At 34.6% G+C, this 18,816-nt stretch overlaps 2 protein-coding genes across 6 annotated transcripts in view; one reads left to right on the plus strand and one right to left on the minus strand.

The window, feature by feature from the left end:
• CEP85L (centrosomal protein 85 like) overlaps nt 1–18,816 on the minus strand; it is a 145,692-nt gene that overhangs the window by 62,732 nt on the left and 64,144 nt on the right. The gene's annotated exons all lie outside the window — the stretch shown is intronic.
• Nucleotides 1,055–18,305, plus strand: PLN (phospholamban). 3 transcript variants are annotated; one of them, XR_006542457.2, is made up of 3 exons: nt 1,055–1,206; nt 12,871–13,352; nt 16,059–18,305. XR_006542457.2 is itself a non-coding variant. In XM_044924432.2 (2 exons), exon 2 carries the CDS (start codon nt 12,959–12,961, stop codon nt 13,115–13,117), a length of 159 nt encoding a protein of 52 aa, XP_044780367.1. In that variant the 5' UTR covers nt 1,055–1,206; nt 12,871–12,958; the 3' UTR covers nt 13,118–14,620. The 3 variants fall into 3 exon arrangements, 2 of the variants coding, with proteins under 2 accessions (XP_044780367.1, XP_025150549.1); XM_044924432.2 differs by lacking the exon at nt 16,059–18,305 and having other exon boundaries at nt 12,871–14,620; XM_025294764.3 differs by lacking the exons at nt 1,055–1,206; nt 16,059–18,305 and adding an exon at nt 4,585–4,720 and having other exon boundaries at nt 12,871–14,620.

An 18,816-nucleotide genomic window follows, 5' to 3' on the forward strand; every position in this document is an offset into this window, starting at 1 on the left:
AGGTACTTATTTTTTTAACTATTAAAATAAAATTAAAACTAATAAAACTAGTAATTACATAAATAAAAGCAGGCTTTGCAATGTTAAGAGTATATAAATCACCATGAATTATTATGAATCAAATGAGCACAGTAAATAAAATTTTTAAAAAAATTTATATAGAGATTCAATTTAGCAAGTATAGGCTTATACTTCAACGTTCCCTCACTCTTAACTCTACAAATACATCATTTTTAAATGACAAGAAAGTTATTTTCTCAATTACTGTACTCTTATCCCCAATCTCTCCCAATTATTTTCTTCCCCCACAATGAGCTTTAAAATTTATGGGTTTTTTTTTTGTTGTTGTTTTTTTAACTGCCTATAAGACTTCTGCAGAATCATTCAGTACCACCATGCAATCTTTCCTGGTTCCTCCATTATTAATTCACTCATCCAATCATCCATTCAATCAGTATCTATAAGAACTGCTATGAGTAAGGTGCTATACTAGGTAATAATACTATAAGGAATAAAGAGGTTATAAACATGAGTTATTGGATCAGCGGAGCTTGCAATTTACATTAGGCAGATACATTTCTAAACACAATAAAATGAGATAGATAATAATAGGGGTACATGCAAAAGTGTTTATCATAAGAAAGAGAGGGCTGCAGAGAAGATGTAAATTGAAACAGCGCTTTAACGGGGACACAGGTTAGTGAGGAGGGCATTCCTACAAAAAGTGAGGCGGCTTAAAATAGAACAATAGCTTGTTCAAATAGCTACGGGCAGCTGTACAGGGCCAGGGCACAGGATACAAAGGAATGTGATAAGAGACAAGCTGGAAAAGCAGGGCCTAAAAAAGCAGACTGGGAGATCTTGGTTTTAGCCTGTCAGTCTTCTTTCCAAAAAGGGCTGCCCCATACAAAGACAGAAACCGCTTCCAGCACAGGACTTCTTAATTTTCTGTGCCATGGACTTTTTCTGGCAGATGGCTGAAGCTGACTGATCTGTTTTTGTGTTTTTATACCATAAAATACACAGGATATCAAGTAATTTTTATAGACACTCCACTCCTAAGGTAGGGAAGCATAACTGTGGGCTGTGTACAGTAACTTTCTTCTGGAAAGTAAAAGAAGGAAGGAGAGGGAAAAGAGTAGCTTTGCCATGGAGAAACTTGATGAATACTTCACTCCAGCCAGGTGGTCCAGGTTAACAACACTGGTAAGTCATGCTGATAGGTATGTACACTTGGTGTGTGGTGAGAACGGTACTCTACCTCTCTGATCTTCCTCTTGAAAACACATCAACTGGCCTCACCACGAGAAAAACATCAGACAAGTCCCAACTGTGGACGCTCTGTAAGAAACTGTCACAACCAAGGGGACCAAAGGAGACATGACTATTAAAGGTAATCTGGTGTCCTGAAAAAAATCCTGGAAAAGAAAAGGAACACCAGGGAAAACTGAAACAATGGGTTTTGCTTAAAATAAAGTATCAACACTGGTACACCTGTTGTGATAAATGTACCAGACTTGTGTAGGATATGTCAAACACAGGGGAGGCCAGGTGTGGGGTTTACACTACACTATAGTAAGTAAGTGTTAGTTGCTCAGTCGTGCCCGACTCTTTGCGACCCCATGGACTGCAAGCCCACCAGGCTCCTCTGTCCATATATTTGCACTAATTCTGTAAATTCAGAACTGTTTTAAAATAAAACTTGAAAAAATGAGAAACATACATTAGAAAAGAAATTTCACCAAAATAAATATTAAAAAAAAACCAAATTTATGTTGTAATATTTCTGCTTTGTATCTTTTCTTTTCTGTTCTTCTTTATTAATGCATTAAATAACAATATTTACAGACAGCTTAATTGCATAATTTCAAGTGGTATGACTATGAATAGTATTTCAAGCTATAGCCCTCCAACTGTTCTATATGAAATTATCTAAGACTACTATAGTGACAGTAAACATACAACCGAGGAAAGGCGAAATCTCATTCAGAATTTAGTAAAAACAAAGATCTTTAATATTTTTCCTATCCAAGTTCAAAGGGCACTGAACTCTACCCTTGGGCCGTTAAGAATCATCTTCAAAAGGAAAATAAGTACTAACACTAAATGGACACCGTGTTGCAAGATCTCGAAGCCATTATATACATATTTCATCTTAGGAAAATCCTCACGACAAACCCATCCCACAGATAAGGCAGCTTAAAGAAGTTTGTATAAGGTCATATATACCAAAAACGGATTCAGACTATAGTCTGACCCCAAATGAAGATTCTGACAAAGCACCTCTAAAAACACTTTCTAGACCATCATAGTGGAATTTCTGAGGAAATATCTACTGATTATTCTGTAGTTCACCAAAGCTCCTAGTATACAACTTTCTGTTTAGGCAATCAGCCCAAAAGGAAGATGTAACACTTTCTAGAGCTCCGTTTAGACTAACAATGATGATCAGCTGCAGCAACAGCAGCTAAACCAAAGGAAAACGGTAGACACAAAAGCTCCCCACTCTTGCACAAATCTAAAAAGTAGATTTTTATCTCCTCTTTCCAACTCTAAACACACACACTTTGTTAATATCCTTCTGGGTGTACGTGTGTGTGTGTGCGTGCGCCTGTGTGTGTGTCAACCTATATAGGCTTTTTGAGCAAATCTGCCAACATGTGAAATATCTAGGCCATATTTTATTCAGTCTGTGGTAGTTTCTTACTTTATACAAGTTAAGTATTACTAATACTATTTTCTTAGAACTAGAGGCACTCACACAATGATCTATCCTCTAAGGTTCATTTTCAAATGAATGTGTAGGCAAACTTAAAGCAGACTTGCTAAAATTAGTTTGTTTTTAATAATTCATCTATTTCCATCTTATAGTTTCTTAGTTGATAAATGCTACTCTCTGGAATGCATATCCATGTTACACTATAGCTTCCCCCTAACATGCCAACCTACCAGAGAATTATAACTAAAGAGGTCCAAATCTGAACTGTCTGTCACTTAGCAGCTATGTCATATTTGACAAATTACTATAAATCACGTTAGGGTTGTATTTCAAGTCCCTAGGTTTTGAATGTCAGTAATCACTGGCAATTGATAATAATCAGAGATCCTTATTATGTAAGGATTGAAATAAAAAATGCTTGAATAGTACTGAGCAAAATGTCAAACGTTCATGCAATTTTACTAAATTTCGGGTTTTCCTTTTAAGCTGTAAAATTTTCCCTTAGGATTGTTCACAGAGGGCCTTTGCTGAACATTATTTCTCTGATAGTTTTAGCCGATTCTTTAAATAACAAGAGATTTGTTTTAGCAGAGGATTTATCTTTCTTTGGAAGAAGCCAAAATCATCTCCATTTAAGGACACATAAGCAGCTGCTGCAAAAGATTTTAGTTACCCATAAGAAAGTGAAGCAGGCTGAGTTCACTTTGCTGTAAGCATTTTAAAAATTAAAAACAACAAGTAGCTTCTCCAGAATTACAGTCGAGATTTAAGAATCAGAATTTGGAGGAGTGGTGATTTTAAGTTAATCTAATATATAAACAAAAAAAATTGGAGGTGGGGGGGGACAGGAAAACGATGCCTGGTTTGTCAAAGGAATTCTCTTCTGTTCTCAGAAGTTCAAAAGATCATTTCATTTACTAAAATTTCATTTACATAGTAAATTTCAGGAAAACAACTACTGCATTAAGTGAGGCACACCATTTTAGAAATACTACTTAAATTTCCAGACACATGCACATCTACCGTCAATAAAGTAGCATTAACTAGGATGCCATTGATCAGTTATGTGGGATTACATCTTTTTGGCTAGAAAGTTATTCCTGATACTATCAGCTTACTGGAATTTTAGTAAGATTTTATGGCAATTTACTGCAGCTGGTTAAAAAACCTAAATACTTAAATTTGAAAACAACTTTTCTTGGGGTGATATCTATCAGTTTAAAAAATGAGAATTAATGTTCGTAAATACATTGCTATTTTTAGAGCGCTAATAGAGAAAACAAAAGTGAACTAAATACATTTCTTAGTTCTTACTTTAACTATAAGATAAAGCTAATTTTTTAAAACCAAAATCAGATTTCTCATTCTGGCTTTCTCACACATACTCTCTCCCCCATATACAAATAGGTATGAGAAAAGAATAAGTCGGGAAAAAATAGGAAATTTCATTCTGTGGCAATTTAATTATTATCTTGTTACAAGCTAACATTATGAAGCTTCAGTATAGCAACAACAACTCAATGAAAGCTGTTTGGCTTAAGGCAGTATTATTATTCTCACTCTATTAAAATTCCTATTATTTTAACAATTTTAGTTCTTTAACATTATCACCCTCAGATTACAATTACTTCTGAGCCTGAAGATGCATGAACCTTTAAAAAAGAGCTTTCTACCACTCTGAACTTTTTCACTTATCTCCCACATGCTTTTTAAAGTTAAAAACAAAAAAATGAGGCACAAAGTGTTAATGACCTTTCCATACCTAAGGTTAAGATAAATGACATTCTAAAATGTTTGGCTGTGATAAGACTATGGTTAACCAATCATAACTTCAGAATTCTTGTGTGACATCATAAGACCTCCCTAGAACACTTTTTCTCCTCCACCTACTTCAATTGTTCCCCTAACCCTGGTAACAGTCAGAAAACTTTCCAGCTAAACGTCGGATAACACTTCATGTAACCCACAGTATTCTATATTGTGATCGTCACAACAGCCAAGGTAAGAAACAGATTACACCGATTTTGGCACTTTCTAGAACTCAAACTTACTGAACTTTTAAAAAAGAGTTAATCATATTTTCTAAGTTTCAGTTCAAATTTAAATAATAAAATGTCTGACTGACATAAAGCTTAATTTCTAAATAAATGTTTATCTAAGCAGTGATAGTAAGAATAAGACAACTTAGAAATCATAAAGGTAGCATTCATCTTTGATCTTGGTTATTGGTTTGTCATTTTGATTTAACTTTCACTTTTATTTTGCTGTTCAAAAATTACCTTGTTACAAGCTAACATTATGAAGCTTCAGTATGAAGCTTTGCTGTTAAATTTCTGCCAATTAAAATCTTTCAATTATGTTACCATGTTTGGTGCTAGTGGTGATTTGATTTCTCTATGCAAAAATAAGGATTTCATTTTGCTATGTGTTACTCTGTTGAGAAGCAGGGTGGGACTGGTCTACTTACATCCAGAATTTTATGAACAGTTGTGTGACTGTACAAGAGGCACATTACTGGCATGACTACTCCAATACTATTCTGATTCTTTACAGTGAATATTAACAAAGTCGAGTTTAAGAAATATATCACAAACTACTTTTACAAAGTCTAGTCTACTTCAATTTAAAAAAAAGCTTTCAACAAATCGATTTATTTATATTAAATTCAATATTAAACCATAAACTGAGACTTTGGACATTTCAAAACACTCGTCAAAAATATGTAAAATTCTAAAGTTACAGAACATTAATTTATTTTAAAAATAATTGCCATATGCTTGTTATTTTGGTAGTACATGTATTCCTAAGAATCTCATTTGAGTGAATTTGAAATGAATGTTTATTCTGCCTATTAATGAATATATTTTTATTAAGTTACTGTCCTCCAGTGTTTCCTCTCTGGCATTTAGAAGGTGGGGAGGAGTATGAAAAAAATGCACAGGAATGGAGATGCCATCATAAATTTTATAACTTCTGCTTATATTCTTTTCCACTCTAGATTCTTAATTTAATATACAAAATGTGTTTTCATTCTTAACTTCTAGTCAGGGCATAAAGGATACTGCATTGATTTTATTTCATTAGTTTTATTTTTATATATGCCAAAATAAAATTTAATTCTAGAATTCTAAGTTCTTAAGACAAATGTTAACTCTACTGCTTTTAAGAGATAAGAACTTGGCATAATTCCATAAGCAGCTTTCCTTAAGGCATCTAAAAGCATGCCTTTCTCGTTTTTGTCAAGTTCCTCTAAGTGTCCTCATATTCATAAAACATTTTTCCTTTGATATTACTCAAGAGTCACTCAGTGTAGGTGTTTTACTTGAGCAGATTTGTACATTTTTACTCAAATAGCCATCAAATAACATTCTCACACTTCAAATGAGATGTTCATGAGTTCTTTTATAGTACCAAAATTTCACATTACATAATTGCTCCACAAAGTTGATAATTTCTAGAAAGAGCAGAAATTCTACTAAAGTTATCCTTCATGTGTCCAGATTAACAGAAATTACATAGTTAGTGACTGTTTCCCAAATTTCATACATGGTGTTGGTGTCAAATATTATGTCCTAACTAGTTCATCTCTTTCATAAGGTGAAATTTAAATACTGTCTTTGTTTCATGCAGTTTAAAACTAAGTGCTAAAAAATAAGTCTGATGAAATAAAGTAGGAGAAATGTGAAATATGTTTAAATTGTGAAAAACTGAGTGAGTTTTAAAAACACAGGTAAGAGCTAGAGTACTTTGCTTAAGTAAGCAGAGTCGTGTCACTATGATTTCCTAAAATTCAAACATCAAAATTATTTTAACAGTATTCCAGTGGACATAAAGGAAAATAATGTTCCAGAAAAATTGCATTTGGTTACATATTATTTCTTAATCTCACTAATTAGAAGAATATTTGAAAGAACAAAATAGTTCCCCCAATTTTAATATACTAGGTAAAATATTAATTATGTAATGTATTAAAGTTTTAAGTAAAAATTAGAGTATCTAAGTTAGACTGTATACTTCTTACCAATCCTAGAAACAGTTAATTAAAACTTCCTTCTTCTTTAACAATTTTCTAAATGTACCATCCACAAATATTTCATTTGATCCTCTTAATTCCCAAATGTTTGACACTCCATCTCTATTTTACAGTTCAGGAAACAGATGCAAAAAGGTGAATTGCCCAAGGTCAGGGAGCTAGGAAATGGTGGCGCCTTGGCAAGAGCCAAGATTTTAAGACTCTACACCACACACACATCTCATCCACTGATCAACGGCTTAAAAATAAATCACGACCCTGGCAAAACAAAATGAACTGCAAGTCCTCAAATACTATATGGCACTCCAAAAGGCAAAGTTAGGGGATACAACTTCTATTTTAATTTAAAACCACTCCATTTCATTTAAAGTTAAATTTATGCCTGAGGCATGATGTCCTTAATCACCTTTATAATATTCTCCTGATCATTTTAAAAGCTAGGGACATAATACTTATAGATGTCCCTCAATTATTAAGCGAAACATCTTGGAAGACAAAATTCAAAATAACTGGCACAGACCTTAAAGAACAGTAACAAGAATAATCAAAGTTTCTTTTTGTTTCATTGCTAAAATACTCATGTCTTTAATCTATTTAGCTTTGATATCGAAAATGCAGGTTAATTTCTCCTCAAAACTTTCCCCAAAATTGCGTTTGGTTACATATTGATATTGTTTCTTAATCTTACTAATTAGAGATAGGAGAATATTTGCATAAACAGAAACCACACTTGCATATTTTATTCCAGTTTCATACTAAATTCTTAGCTTTCCTCGGTTTCATTTCTGACCTCCTCACATCATACCATTTAAAATATTCAAGCCTATTTGTTCTGCAGTGCTTGAACAGAGGAATCTTGCTTTATTTATGCTATGAAAAATCACTTTCATCTAAAAGTGTGAATTAACACAGTACTGATCATACCAGCAAAGAAGAAAATCTAAAGGTTAGAAATCAAGTAAGTGATGCTTATAAATTACAAAGAACTAAATGAGATAGTATGTATCTTTTTGAACATTTTGAGAAATAGTCCATCAATATTCTTACCCTACATAATTCTGAAGCATGCAGCACCAAATAAACACAACAAAATGAGGCCTGGGTGTACAGCTCCATCCCAGTATACTTGTAGTCAACTGAGGACCTCTAGTGCTTTGTATAATGCATTTCACCTACAGGTTTTTCCAAAAAAGGGTGGAGAGAGGGGACCAACTTACTCATTAGTGGGGGTACATTTAACTGGCATTCATTTTCCTTAAAACTTCCTCCCCACATGCTTTTCCCCCCAATGAAGAATCTGAAGGTTAAAGAGTATTTTAATTGCAAATAAATTAATTTTAACATAACGAACAGATACTAAAGACAAGCCTACAGATTGGCAACAGCAATCTGCTAATTTCAAAGAGAAAAATCTCTACGCTGCTGTTTAATGAAGTTCCCTAAAGGCAGGGCTTTGAACAAGGGAAACATTTCATTATGAGATCAATCTAGGGGTTGAGGATATGTTGATTTTTATGTTTACACAATTCTTTTCATAATCAGGCAGAAGCAGTTTGAAGATTCTTTCAAATAGCCACTGTGGACCAACAAAGTTCTGGAAAGTTGCTGTTACAAAATAACTTCTAATACAACTTCCAAGTTTATTAGCACTGCTGCTGCTGCTGCTAAGTCGCTTCAGTTGTGTCCGACTCTGTGCGACCCCAGAGACGGCAGCCCATCAGGCTCCCCTGTCCCTGGGATTCTCCAGGCAAGAATACTGGAGTGGGTTGCCATTTCCTTCTCCAATGCATGAAAGTGAAAAGTCAAAGGAAGTCGCTCAGTCGTGTCCGACTCTTAGTGACCTCATGGACTGCAGCCTACCAGGCTCCTCCGTCCATGGGATTTTCCAGGCAAGAGTACTGGAGTGGGGTGCCATTGCCTTTTATTAGCACTAGGGAAGTCACTCAGTCGTGTCTGACTCTTTGCGACCCCATGGACTATAGCCCACCAGGCTCCTCCGTCCATGGGATTTTCCAGGCGAGAGTACTGGAGTGGGTTGCCATTTCCTTCTCCAGGCGATTTTCCCCACCCAGGAATCGAACCCGGGTCTCCTGCATCATAGGCAGATGCTTTACCATCTGAGCCAAAGCACTAGGCAATCTCAAAAGAAAAGAGATCCAACCAAAGTGAACTTGTGGATGCCAACTGATTGATGACAAATCTAAAGATGAACTGGTCTGATTTAATTCAACAACAACAAAGATGCATACACAATTGCTTCTGGATTATGTGCAAAAATGACTGCAGAGTAGGGGAAAAATAAAACCCTCCAATAATCCTAATATAGACAAATCCTGTAACTCAAACATATAGAGAATTCTAATCTTCTGAATCAATTTAATGGGAAAAATTTTTCAAAAAATTATCTATCAGACGATAGTCTTAGATGTGTATTACTTGAAGTTACTCACAAAATATCCCCATGTTTATTTCACTAAACGCATAAACAAGCAGACAAAAATTAAAGGGAAGCAAAATTCTGAATGCCACAAAGAATTTAAAGAATTCATGGTTTCAGCAGAGGGAGTACTGAAAAAAACTGAAGTTCAGTAAATTCTGCAAAGCACTGAAGTGCTTAAATTACAGGTGGGAATTACTGTTCAGCATTTATAATATCAAAGTATCAATTGTAAGCAAAACCTAATGCAGACACCAAAAAGTTTTCAAAGGTCTATTAAGGTTCCTTTTGCACAAGAATGCATCTGATGTTACCTTAAGAAATAGAACTCACTACAAAGTGAGAACTGCTGCAGAAGCTGACCCAAAATGTGGCCTAACATGACACATGGTAAATGCTGAAAGATTAGAGTTGTAGTTTGTTCTCTCTTTCTTCCACCAAATACTGCTGCATTTACAGCTTGGCTCTAAGAAAAGGAAGGGGGAAAAAAAAAAGACTGCAGGAGTTCTAAACTCACAGGATGATTGTGTGCACAGAGGAGGAAAAAGAATAAAACACCTGACAACCATGCCATAAATTATGATGGAGTGAAGGTCACAGACAACTTTAAAAATAGGACTGTGCTGTTCCCACACACAGCTTTTCATTTCTCAACTTACAACCGGAAGCCCCATCTGGTAGGGACAAATTCTGGCTTAATTACTATCATATAGATTTTGGAAGTTCAGCAGAATTAGGACTCAACACATTTCAGACCGTACCACCGTCAAATAGAACTGGGCCCAAAATACTGCACGCACAAAGCTTAACATTTCAGCATGTTAACAGGATTTGTTTTGGTTTTAGCACAAGGTTATAAAGTGACTATTTAGAATTATAACATATTTCTAAGTTTGACAAGAAACAAGACAGTATTTTTGGTTGTCTCCTTTATACTCAATTTATCTCCAGGAACTTTTCTGACAATACTTGGCTGAAGCATTATGAGATCATCTTTTAAGTCTATCCATTATTCATCATCATCGGATAGCTCATTTCTTCAGGACAAACCTCTTTGTATTTCACAAACACCAAATACCCACTTGTACAAAGTTCAGTTTGGGTTAATTCTGTTAGTCACTAACAATAGTTTATTTAAGTTTTAATTTCTAAAGTAAATATTCTAAGCCTCACTTTCCTCATCTGTAGAGAGACTTGAGAAGAATACTAGACATTATGTTTATCAAATTCTATGACCTAAATGGTTCATCTGTTAATCAAAGCACTATCTTTGATCATTAAAAATTTTCTAAAAATATTAAAGTAAATCAAAATAAATAAATCACCGTTCAGCTTCACTGATTTATTCAAATGGTACTCATTTTGCACTTAAGCACTAGAATACAAAGTAAGCCCGTGAATTTTTATACTCATGAACAGGAAGTCTAAAAGGGGGAACAGGCATGCAAATCAACATTATAGCACAGCCCGCTAGCCACATCTTGATACAGGCAGCACTAGAGCCCTACTAAAACCCAACGGAGGTGATAACCAATTCTGCCTTAATGAGTAATGGAAGGTTTCATTAGGAAGTGATATTTAAACTGGACCTTAAGGATTAACTGAAGTTTGCCTGGCAAAGAATCAAAGGTAGAGGCTGGGGGAGGGGAGACATTCCAGGCAGAGCCAGAAAAACATGTGCAAAAGACAATCATAAAAGGGAATGAAGTATTTATGGAAAGGTGACACGTTTCATGTGACTAAAGTGCCGCTCCCCAGTGTCAGGGGAGGGGAGTGACTTCATGATGAACTGGCTTGCTCTTCCTTTTCCATGTTGTATCTCACAATAACTTTAGAATTCAGGGCTTGTACACCATTTAAGTCCTAAAACTTCATAAAAATTAAGTTCAGATAGGAACTACTAACGCTAATTCTTTACAGTCTTCTAGGTTGTGCTCTGTTATATAAAGAGACTAGTCAAGTTTATATAAAAAAGTAATAATCTTCTCCACAATTACCCAACAGTAGAAACCCACTACATCTATAATAAGCAAATATAAGCTGAAACAATTTAAAGAACTTTTTTCTAAGAACAAAAGAAAAACCCTTTATTTCTTTATTTGGATCTCCTCACTACAGGCTAGTCTATGAAGGAGACCACAGGGTCTTCAGCCAATGGAGCCAAGCTTAAGTGCTGAAACTGTACAGAATCCAACCAACCACTGGGTATCACGTGGTGTCTTTGCAACAGTAAATGAGTTCTAACCTAAAGATCAGGCCTAAAGATCCTTTCTCATTCTTTCAGTTCTTCCCTCTTCTTCAGCACTAGTCTCTCTTGCAAAATACAGCTGAAGACTGAGATGGGTCTTCATGAGATGTACAACCACTAGGGAGAAAATGAAACCAGGCAGCTGGGCTAAGGCAGTAAGATCTTGATCAGCAGAGATGTATCAAGAAATGTAAACAGTTATTATCTCTGGAAGTTAATTATGACTATTTTTAAAATTTCATTTCTAATTTTTCTTATTTCAAAATACATAGAAGTATCCTGACAACAAATATTGCCAAACTATTACCTCTGGGCACTTAACTTACAGCTAATTTTTAATCTACTGAATATACCTAATTTTCTACAATGATGTACTGTTTTAAGTTTTGTTTTGTTTATTAATCAGCACAGGTAATTGATCAGGCAGCAAATAATTAATTAATTAGGCAGAACAGCTTGTGGGAGCTCTGAAAGAAAGCAAATGCAAACACTATAAGTATAGGCCCTTTGTAAGTGGCAACTATGTGTGGTAGACAGTGAGATAATGATAATTTTATTTCTATGCCTTCTGAGTCTGACAATCTTTAGTACTTAATATCATCCTGTTAAAATGCTACTTAAAGTAGTATATTTTACAAAGCTATAAAATCGTCAAAACAAATGAGAAACATTTCAATATATAGTTCTGGTAAAACACTTCTCATTGAACTATTTTATTTTGGAGTGAAGTCAACATCTGTAGAATAATTTATTGCACACATTTCTTTTTATAAAGTTTGCTCTGGAGCTATTTATACACTGATGCTCAGAACAACTGTGCTCACAGAGAAAATAGTCTTAATGAAATAACACATAAGAACTTTGGCCCAAGGGAATAGCCCAAGACAAGCCGCATCCTAACCAAACTATACTTCCAGTCATTTTGAGAGGAGGAGGCCAAGACTGAAGTTGCTGCTGCTGCTGCTGCTAAATCGCTTCAGTCGTGTCTGACTCTGTGCGACCCCAGAGATGGCAGCCCACCCGTCCCTGGGATTCTCCAGGCAAGAACACTCGAGTGGGTTGCCATTTCCTTCTCCAATGCATGAAAGTGAAAAGTGAAAGTGAAGTCGCACAGTCGTGTCCGACTCTTAGCGACCCCATGGACTGCAGCCCACCAGGCTCCTCAGTCCATGGGATTTTCCAGGCAAGAGTACTGGAGTGGGGTGCCATTGCCTTCTCGAAAGACTGAAGTTACTATACCCCAAATATAAGATATGATGGTACCATCACCAAAAAAGACAGAGCCTGAGCAATACACACAGACTATAGAGGTATTTGATGTTGTAAATACAAATTAGGTTGAGGAAGAGGGATTAACACAGAACAGTGTTTTACCTGTTCAGAGGATAGGTCACACCTATGATCCTAAACCATTTACTACTTTTACATTCCAGGCTACCGAAAAGAAGACGCACTTGGCTGGCAGCTTTTTATCTTTCTCTTGAGCATTTGAAACTCCGGGCTCCCTGCCTTCCTGGTACCATGGATAAAGTCCAGTACCTCACTCGCTCTGCTATAAGAAGAGCTTCAACCATTGAAATGCCTCAACAAGCACGTCAAAATCTCCAGAACCTATTTATCAATTTCTGTCTCATCTTAATATGTCTCTTGCTGATCTGCATCATCGTGATGCTTCTCTGAAGTTCTGCTGCAATCTCCAGTGCTGCCACTTACCACCATCAGCTTAAAATCTGTCATCCCATGAAGAAGGGGAAACAATACTATATAAGAGACCACTTCCTAAATAGAAGAATTTCTTTGTGAAAAGGTCGAGATTTGGAACAGAGCAAATTGTTAGCAAACATATTCATCTGCTGGATGTTGTAAACATAAGAAGGGCTTTATTTTCAAAAATTAACTTTAAAGTGACTATAATGTAAGTGTGCATAATGTAACTGCTAATTTTCTAAACAGACCTTAAGTTTCTATCCCAAATCTTTCCTAAGGATGAACTAGGAGTTTAGTTTTGGAACTGCACTGCTAATAAGTTCACTTCATATAGAGAGCATCAGCTTCACACTTTGGGATAAATATAATTTATATTGTACTGTAAAAGCCTCTTGGATGATTTATTGAGTATTTTTCAGGTCCTCACCAAGTATATCAACATAATCATTCAAATGAAATATCGTTTGAAATACCCCTCATATCTGTTATCTTGTTTACCATCATACAGAAGTCTCCATAGTAACTCTATCAGACCCTACACTCTAAAACAGAAATTATACTTTTTCTACAATACCCTAATATTTTAAGTTTATGAGAATCGAGTAAAAACAAGCAAGACCATACCCTTAGATAATAAAACAACTAATCTTCTCAAAGAATTACCGAATTTTAATATGTGCAGGTAAACCATAATCTGTTCTCACCAGGACTTTATGATCAATAGACAAGAACTGTTGGTTAATTTAACATCTGACAGTGTGATTAGCCATAATTACTAATACACTAATAGAATAGAATCTAATCTTCCTTTAAAGCACTATAGCTAATTACCTGAGTTAGAGCACGTAACTTGCCACTGGAATCATAAAATTTGAAGATTAGAATGATTCTACAGGTTGTCTTCTATTTTAATCTCACACTCATTGTAGGCAAGCAAAAGAATAAAAGAAAAAATATTACTTCAAGCATTAGAAAATAAGAATTTTAACTCTCTCTCCAAAATCAACAAATTCTTAAATTTTAAAGTAAAATTTTTATCCCACTACTGTTCATGATAAGGTATAGCTATTTTTCTTAATCTATCAACCAGGTCGTAAACACCTATGTGGTAGGCCACTCTACTACACTAACCAGCAACACTAATCTACAATGATTTTCTTCCTGAATACATTTCAAGTTTCTCTTCATTTAAAAATATCTTCCAACTACTCATAGAACAATAGAAGTAAAAACTGGTCATTTAAAAATTTCTTCAAACAACTCATAAAACAGAAGCAAAAACTGGTTTGGAAAATATATTCACCAAAATTTGGTACATTGACTTAGTTTAAAATTAAGTCTAAAACAGTTTATACCTATATTACATAATTCAACAATTTTTACTACAGTTAAAGACATACTACCAATATAGTAATTATTAAAGGAGTAGACAAAGAATATGTAATTTACTATAAAATTTGCCAAAATATGGTAAAATTGGAAAAGTCAATCTTGACTATGGCTTGTAACACAAATGCTACTAACAAAATAGTGAAAGACATATTACTGTTTTTTTTTAATCCCTGAGAGGTACTAGAGATAGAAAGGGGGATAATGTTGGTTCACTGATATCTGAGAACAGAGGTTTCATACTGAGAGAGGGATTTAAGTCAAGTCTCACTATGGATCGGATATCCCTAATATCAACCAGAAGAGCTTATAAACAAGAAGTAATTAATGCATTCACTTCACTGGTGTTAATAATTACCCAGGCAAAAAGTAACCAAGTTCTATAATTAATTAGCTGCAATGATCCTAAAAACAAGTGGAAATTTTGAAATAATAGGTTCTAGCCTTTTCATTATGTTGTTCATTACAAACATCAACTTTAAATCATAAACTGTGAGGTTATGGAGCTTTCCCAAAGTCAAACAGAAATAAGAATTGTTTTGTTGTTCATTCTGCCTTTAATAGAAATTAAAACCTTATACTTAAGGATTACAGAATACTGTAACTCAGATTATATTGTAAAATAAATACCCATTCTTAAAATGGAACTTATTTATTCTGTTTATCATAATCTGTAAAGAATAAGATACAATGAATTATGTATTTTAAAAACTTATATACCAAATGCTCAAATTCTAACCTTACTTTACAGGGAACCAAAACGGAACTATTTTTTAAATGTTTAATGTTGCCTTTTATATTATTTGGTTCAAAATGTTTATTTAATTCAAATCAACTACATTAAAATGAATCTTCTTGAACTCAGTGAAATTGCTCATGATTGATATGACCATAAAACAATCTGTCTATAAGGAGTTTTGATTTTGTAAGCTGTTTTCAGTAACTTTCCCCAAATAAGATCAAGACTTTCCTAGTAGAGACACAAGGGGGCAGACATACATAAAACAATGCATTTCCTACTAGCTAGAAATTATTTATCCTTTGATTATTTTTGAGTCTTCTGGCATACTGAGAAAACAGTAAAATTTCCAAACAATTTGCTCTTCTAAGTAATAGCACACTTTAAAATGTCTAAAGATTATGTGCCAATACTATATAGAAAAGATGATGGCTTGGAAAAAGTCAAACACATTAATAATTTTATTCATTAAAACATGTATAACAAAAATCAATTATGCATTTTAGTTACCTAGTGAATGTCATAATGTCATAGTCTATTTGTTGAGAGTGTCGAAGTTTTCACATCTTTCAATATAGTTATGTAAAATTATCTTAAACAGTAAAAAAAGAAAAGAAAAAACAGGGTGCAAAAAAAATAAAAACAAGAAAACTTTCTTTTCAGAGAATGTAATAGAATACACAAAATGCTCTCACATTAAAAATAAACCATTCTTATGTCATGTTAAGACAAAAACCAAGTCATTTAAGTCATTCTACTAAATATTTATATTTTTCATTTACACAGGAGAAATCTTCCAGTAAAATACGTTGAAATCATTAGGTGTCAATATCCTGGATGATCAAGCCCCACCTTGTTTAAAACAAGCACAAAATTTTATCTTCTTCTTTTTAATGTCTGCAACACAGTACTCAGAAACATCCTACAGAATATAAGAGAAGAGAAGAGCTACTTTGTCAATAAAGCGACCACTCCTTCACTTCTGTCTGGAAGATCCACTGTGAGCTTATAGGGATTCAATGGATCGTGTTGTATGTAGAAATATGCATCCTTCATTTCCTTCCCACCCCTCTCCCCATCCCCCAAAAAGAAATGCAAAAGGGGCTTAGAAAGGGACACAGTCTTTCCAGAGAAGACAAGAGTCTGCTGTTTGTTTTCCTCTTACGTCACAGTTTTCGTAGGGTTAAACAGCTTTAGGCGAAGGTGGGAAGAGAGCCGCTAATGTAGAGCAGAGGAAAGAACCAAGGACTACGGTGGACATTGTACATGGAGACCTATATCCTAAGGACACCTAAGGACACCCGATGCTTCTCTTCATTCACAAGGGGAAATGCTTCAGAGTTCTACACCACCTGTATTCTAGCTAATTTAGTAAGGAACTACGAGAAACAAGGAACACCATGCAAATAAGACTGTGAGGCTGGCTCAGTAAATGTTCAGGACTGAGTTCTAAGAAGAGAAACACTTTCATGTCGCAATACTAATCTTTTGAGGGAGTAAAAGGAGGAAGGAGGCTCTGAGCATCAAATGAGATAAAACATTCTGACAGCTACAAAAGTTCTAGATAAATTTATGGTGATGTTAGATTGTGACTCTTAGCCAAATTCCTTTTCTTAGCTGTAAAATATTTTGTTTCTTCTTCACAGTGACAAACAGTTGTCATTGAAAATCACATTCTCACAATTTATCAATGGAATAATTATCATTAAGGCTCTTCCCTTTATACAAAAATTAGACTAAAAAGAAGTCAATGTTTTAAAGAGACCTAAGAAACAAGAAAGATGAGAACTTTAAAAGAAAGATATTTGGAAGCTCCAAGGAGAAGGTATTTAAGATTGTTTTCTTCTATAATAGTCCAGGAGAATAGAAGAGAAGTTGTCAAACATTTCAGTTAAAGTATCTAGGTTTTCTTTACCTGGTTTCACCTTTCTACTATGAAACTTTAAGCTTAAACTTTAAGTTTAAGCACTATAAAGAGACCATCCTAAAGGTTAATCTAAAAGTAGGACTCTCCAAGCACATGCAAATTTTGTCCCTTTTCACCTTCTTCCTCTACCATGCACCAAGAATATTTTAAAATAAGTTTGCTCCACAAAGCACCTCCAAGCTCCCTACCCATTCTCGGCATTGCTTCAAGGTTGGGGAAAACTTCGATTACTGAAGAGGATCCTCTCAACAGAATGGAAGGAGTGAAATTAGTACTTATTCTCTGAAATTCACTCAAGCTTCTCAGTTACCTCTCTATGGCACCTACTTCAGGTTGGAGCAAAACATTCAGTCCCCTCCCCCAACCATCCCAGGTTATTCCAGTTCTGTGTAAAGACACCAGCTGGAGAAACAACTACCCAATCCCTGTTTTCCTGTAACCACAAGCACTTGAGAACTAAAATATGACAGCATTTGATGAATTAGGTTTCCTATCTTTCAACTGCTTGAATAGATAAATCACAATAAATCTGGTTAAACTGCTCTTTTATGATTTGTTATTCACACATCATGATACATCTGTTTGGTTATGCAGTTTAAATATATATAATCAAGATAATAAGAACTATGTTCAAAATAAGAGTAAAGAAAGCGCAGAGGAGGTATTAAGGGCTCTCCTGTGAATGGAGCACATTAGGTTATGTGTATGTTTTGGGGCTGCGCTCAGATTCGTGACATTACTAGATAAGTGATTTCCTTATTCTTTCATAGAATATATTCCTTTAATCTTCATTATTTTTTATTAGTAATTTTAAGTTTTTACTCCAGGGAAATTCTGCAATTTTCGATGAAATCACTTTGTTTCAGAAAACTCTGGTAATAAGAAAAAAATGGATGACAGGATTTATGAAAAATTCTATAGACAATAGGTTTCCCAGTTAAAATGCGCTGCAAACAATTACCTTGGAACAAAAGACATTTTCAGATCAAGAAATTTACACATTTACATTTGACATTAGGAAGTACACACTTCTTTTTATGTAATATTATCATATAGTACTTTCCTTAAAATGATTAATAAATCTTGAAACCCAATTTTTTTTAAAAGCGCATCTGTTTTATAAACCTGAATACATACCAACCACTGCCAAAGCTTTATCAATGACTTTATTTCCACCTCCTCATTTTATAGATGGCAGAAGCTGTGAAGAAACATATATACAGCGAACAAATATATGAGAAGGTACTCAACACCACTAATCATCAGGGAAAGTCAAATCAAAATCACGATGAGCTATCACCTCATACTTATTAGAATGGCTATTATCGGAAAGACAAGAAATAACAAGTGTTGGTAAGAATGCGGAGAAAAAAGAAACCTTATACATGTTGGTGGGAAAGTAAACTGGCATACCCACTGTGGAAAAGAGTACGGAGGTGCCTCAAAAAAATTAGAGAGCTACCCTATCTATGATCTAGTAACTCCACGGTATTTACCTGAAGAAAAAGAAAAGACAAACTTGAAAAGATATATATGCAACCTTATGTTCAGTTTTACAAGAATGGCCAAGACATGAAAGCAACCTAAGTATCCATCAATAGATGAATGAAAAAAGAA

This window comes from Bubalus bubalis, chromosome 10 (assembly GCF_019923935.1).
Source record: "Bubalus bubalis isolate 160015118507 breed Murrah chromosome 10, NDDB_SH_1, whole genome shotgun sequence".
Lineage (NCBI taxonomy): Eukaryota > Metazoa > Chordata > Mammalia > Artiodactyla > Bovidae > Bubalus > Bubalus bubalis.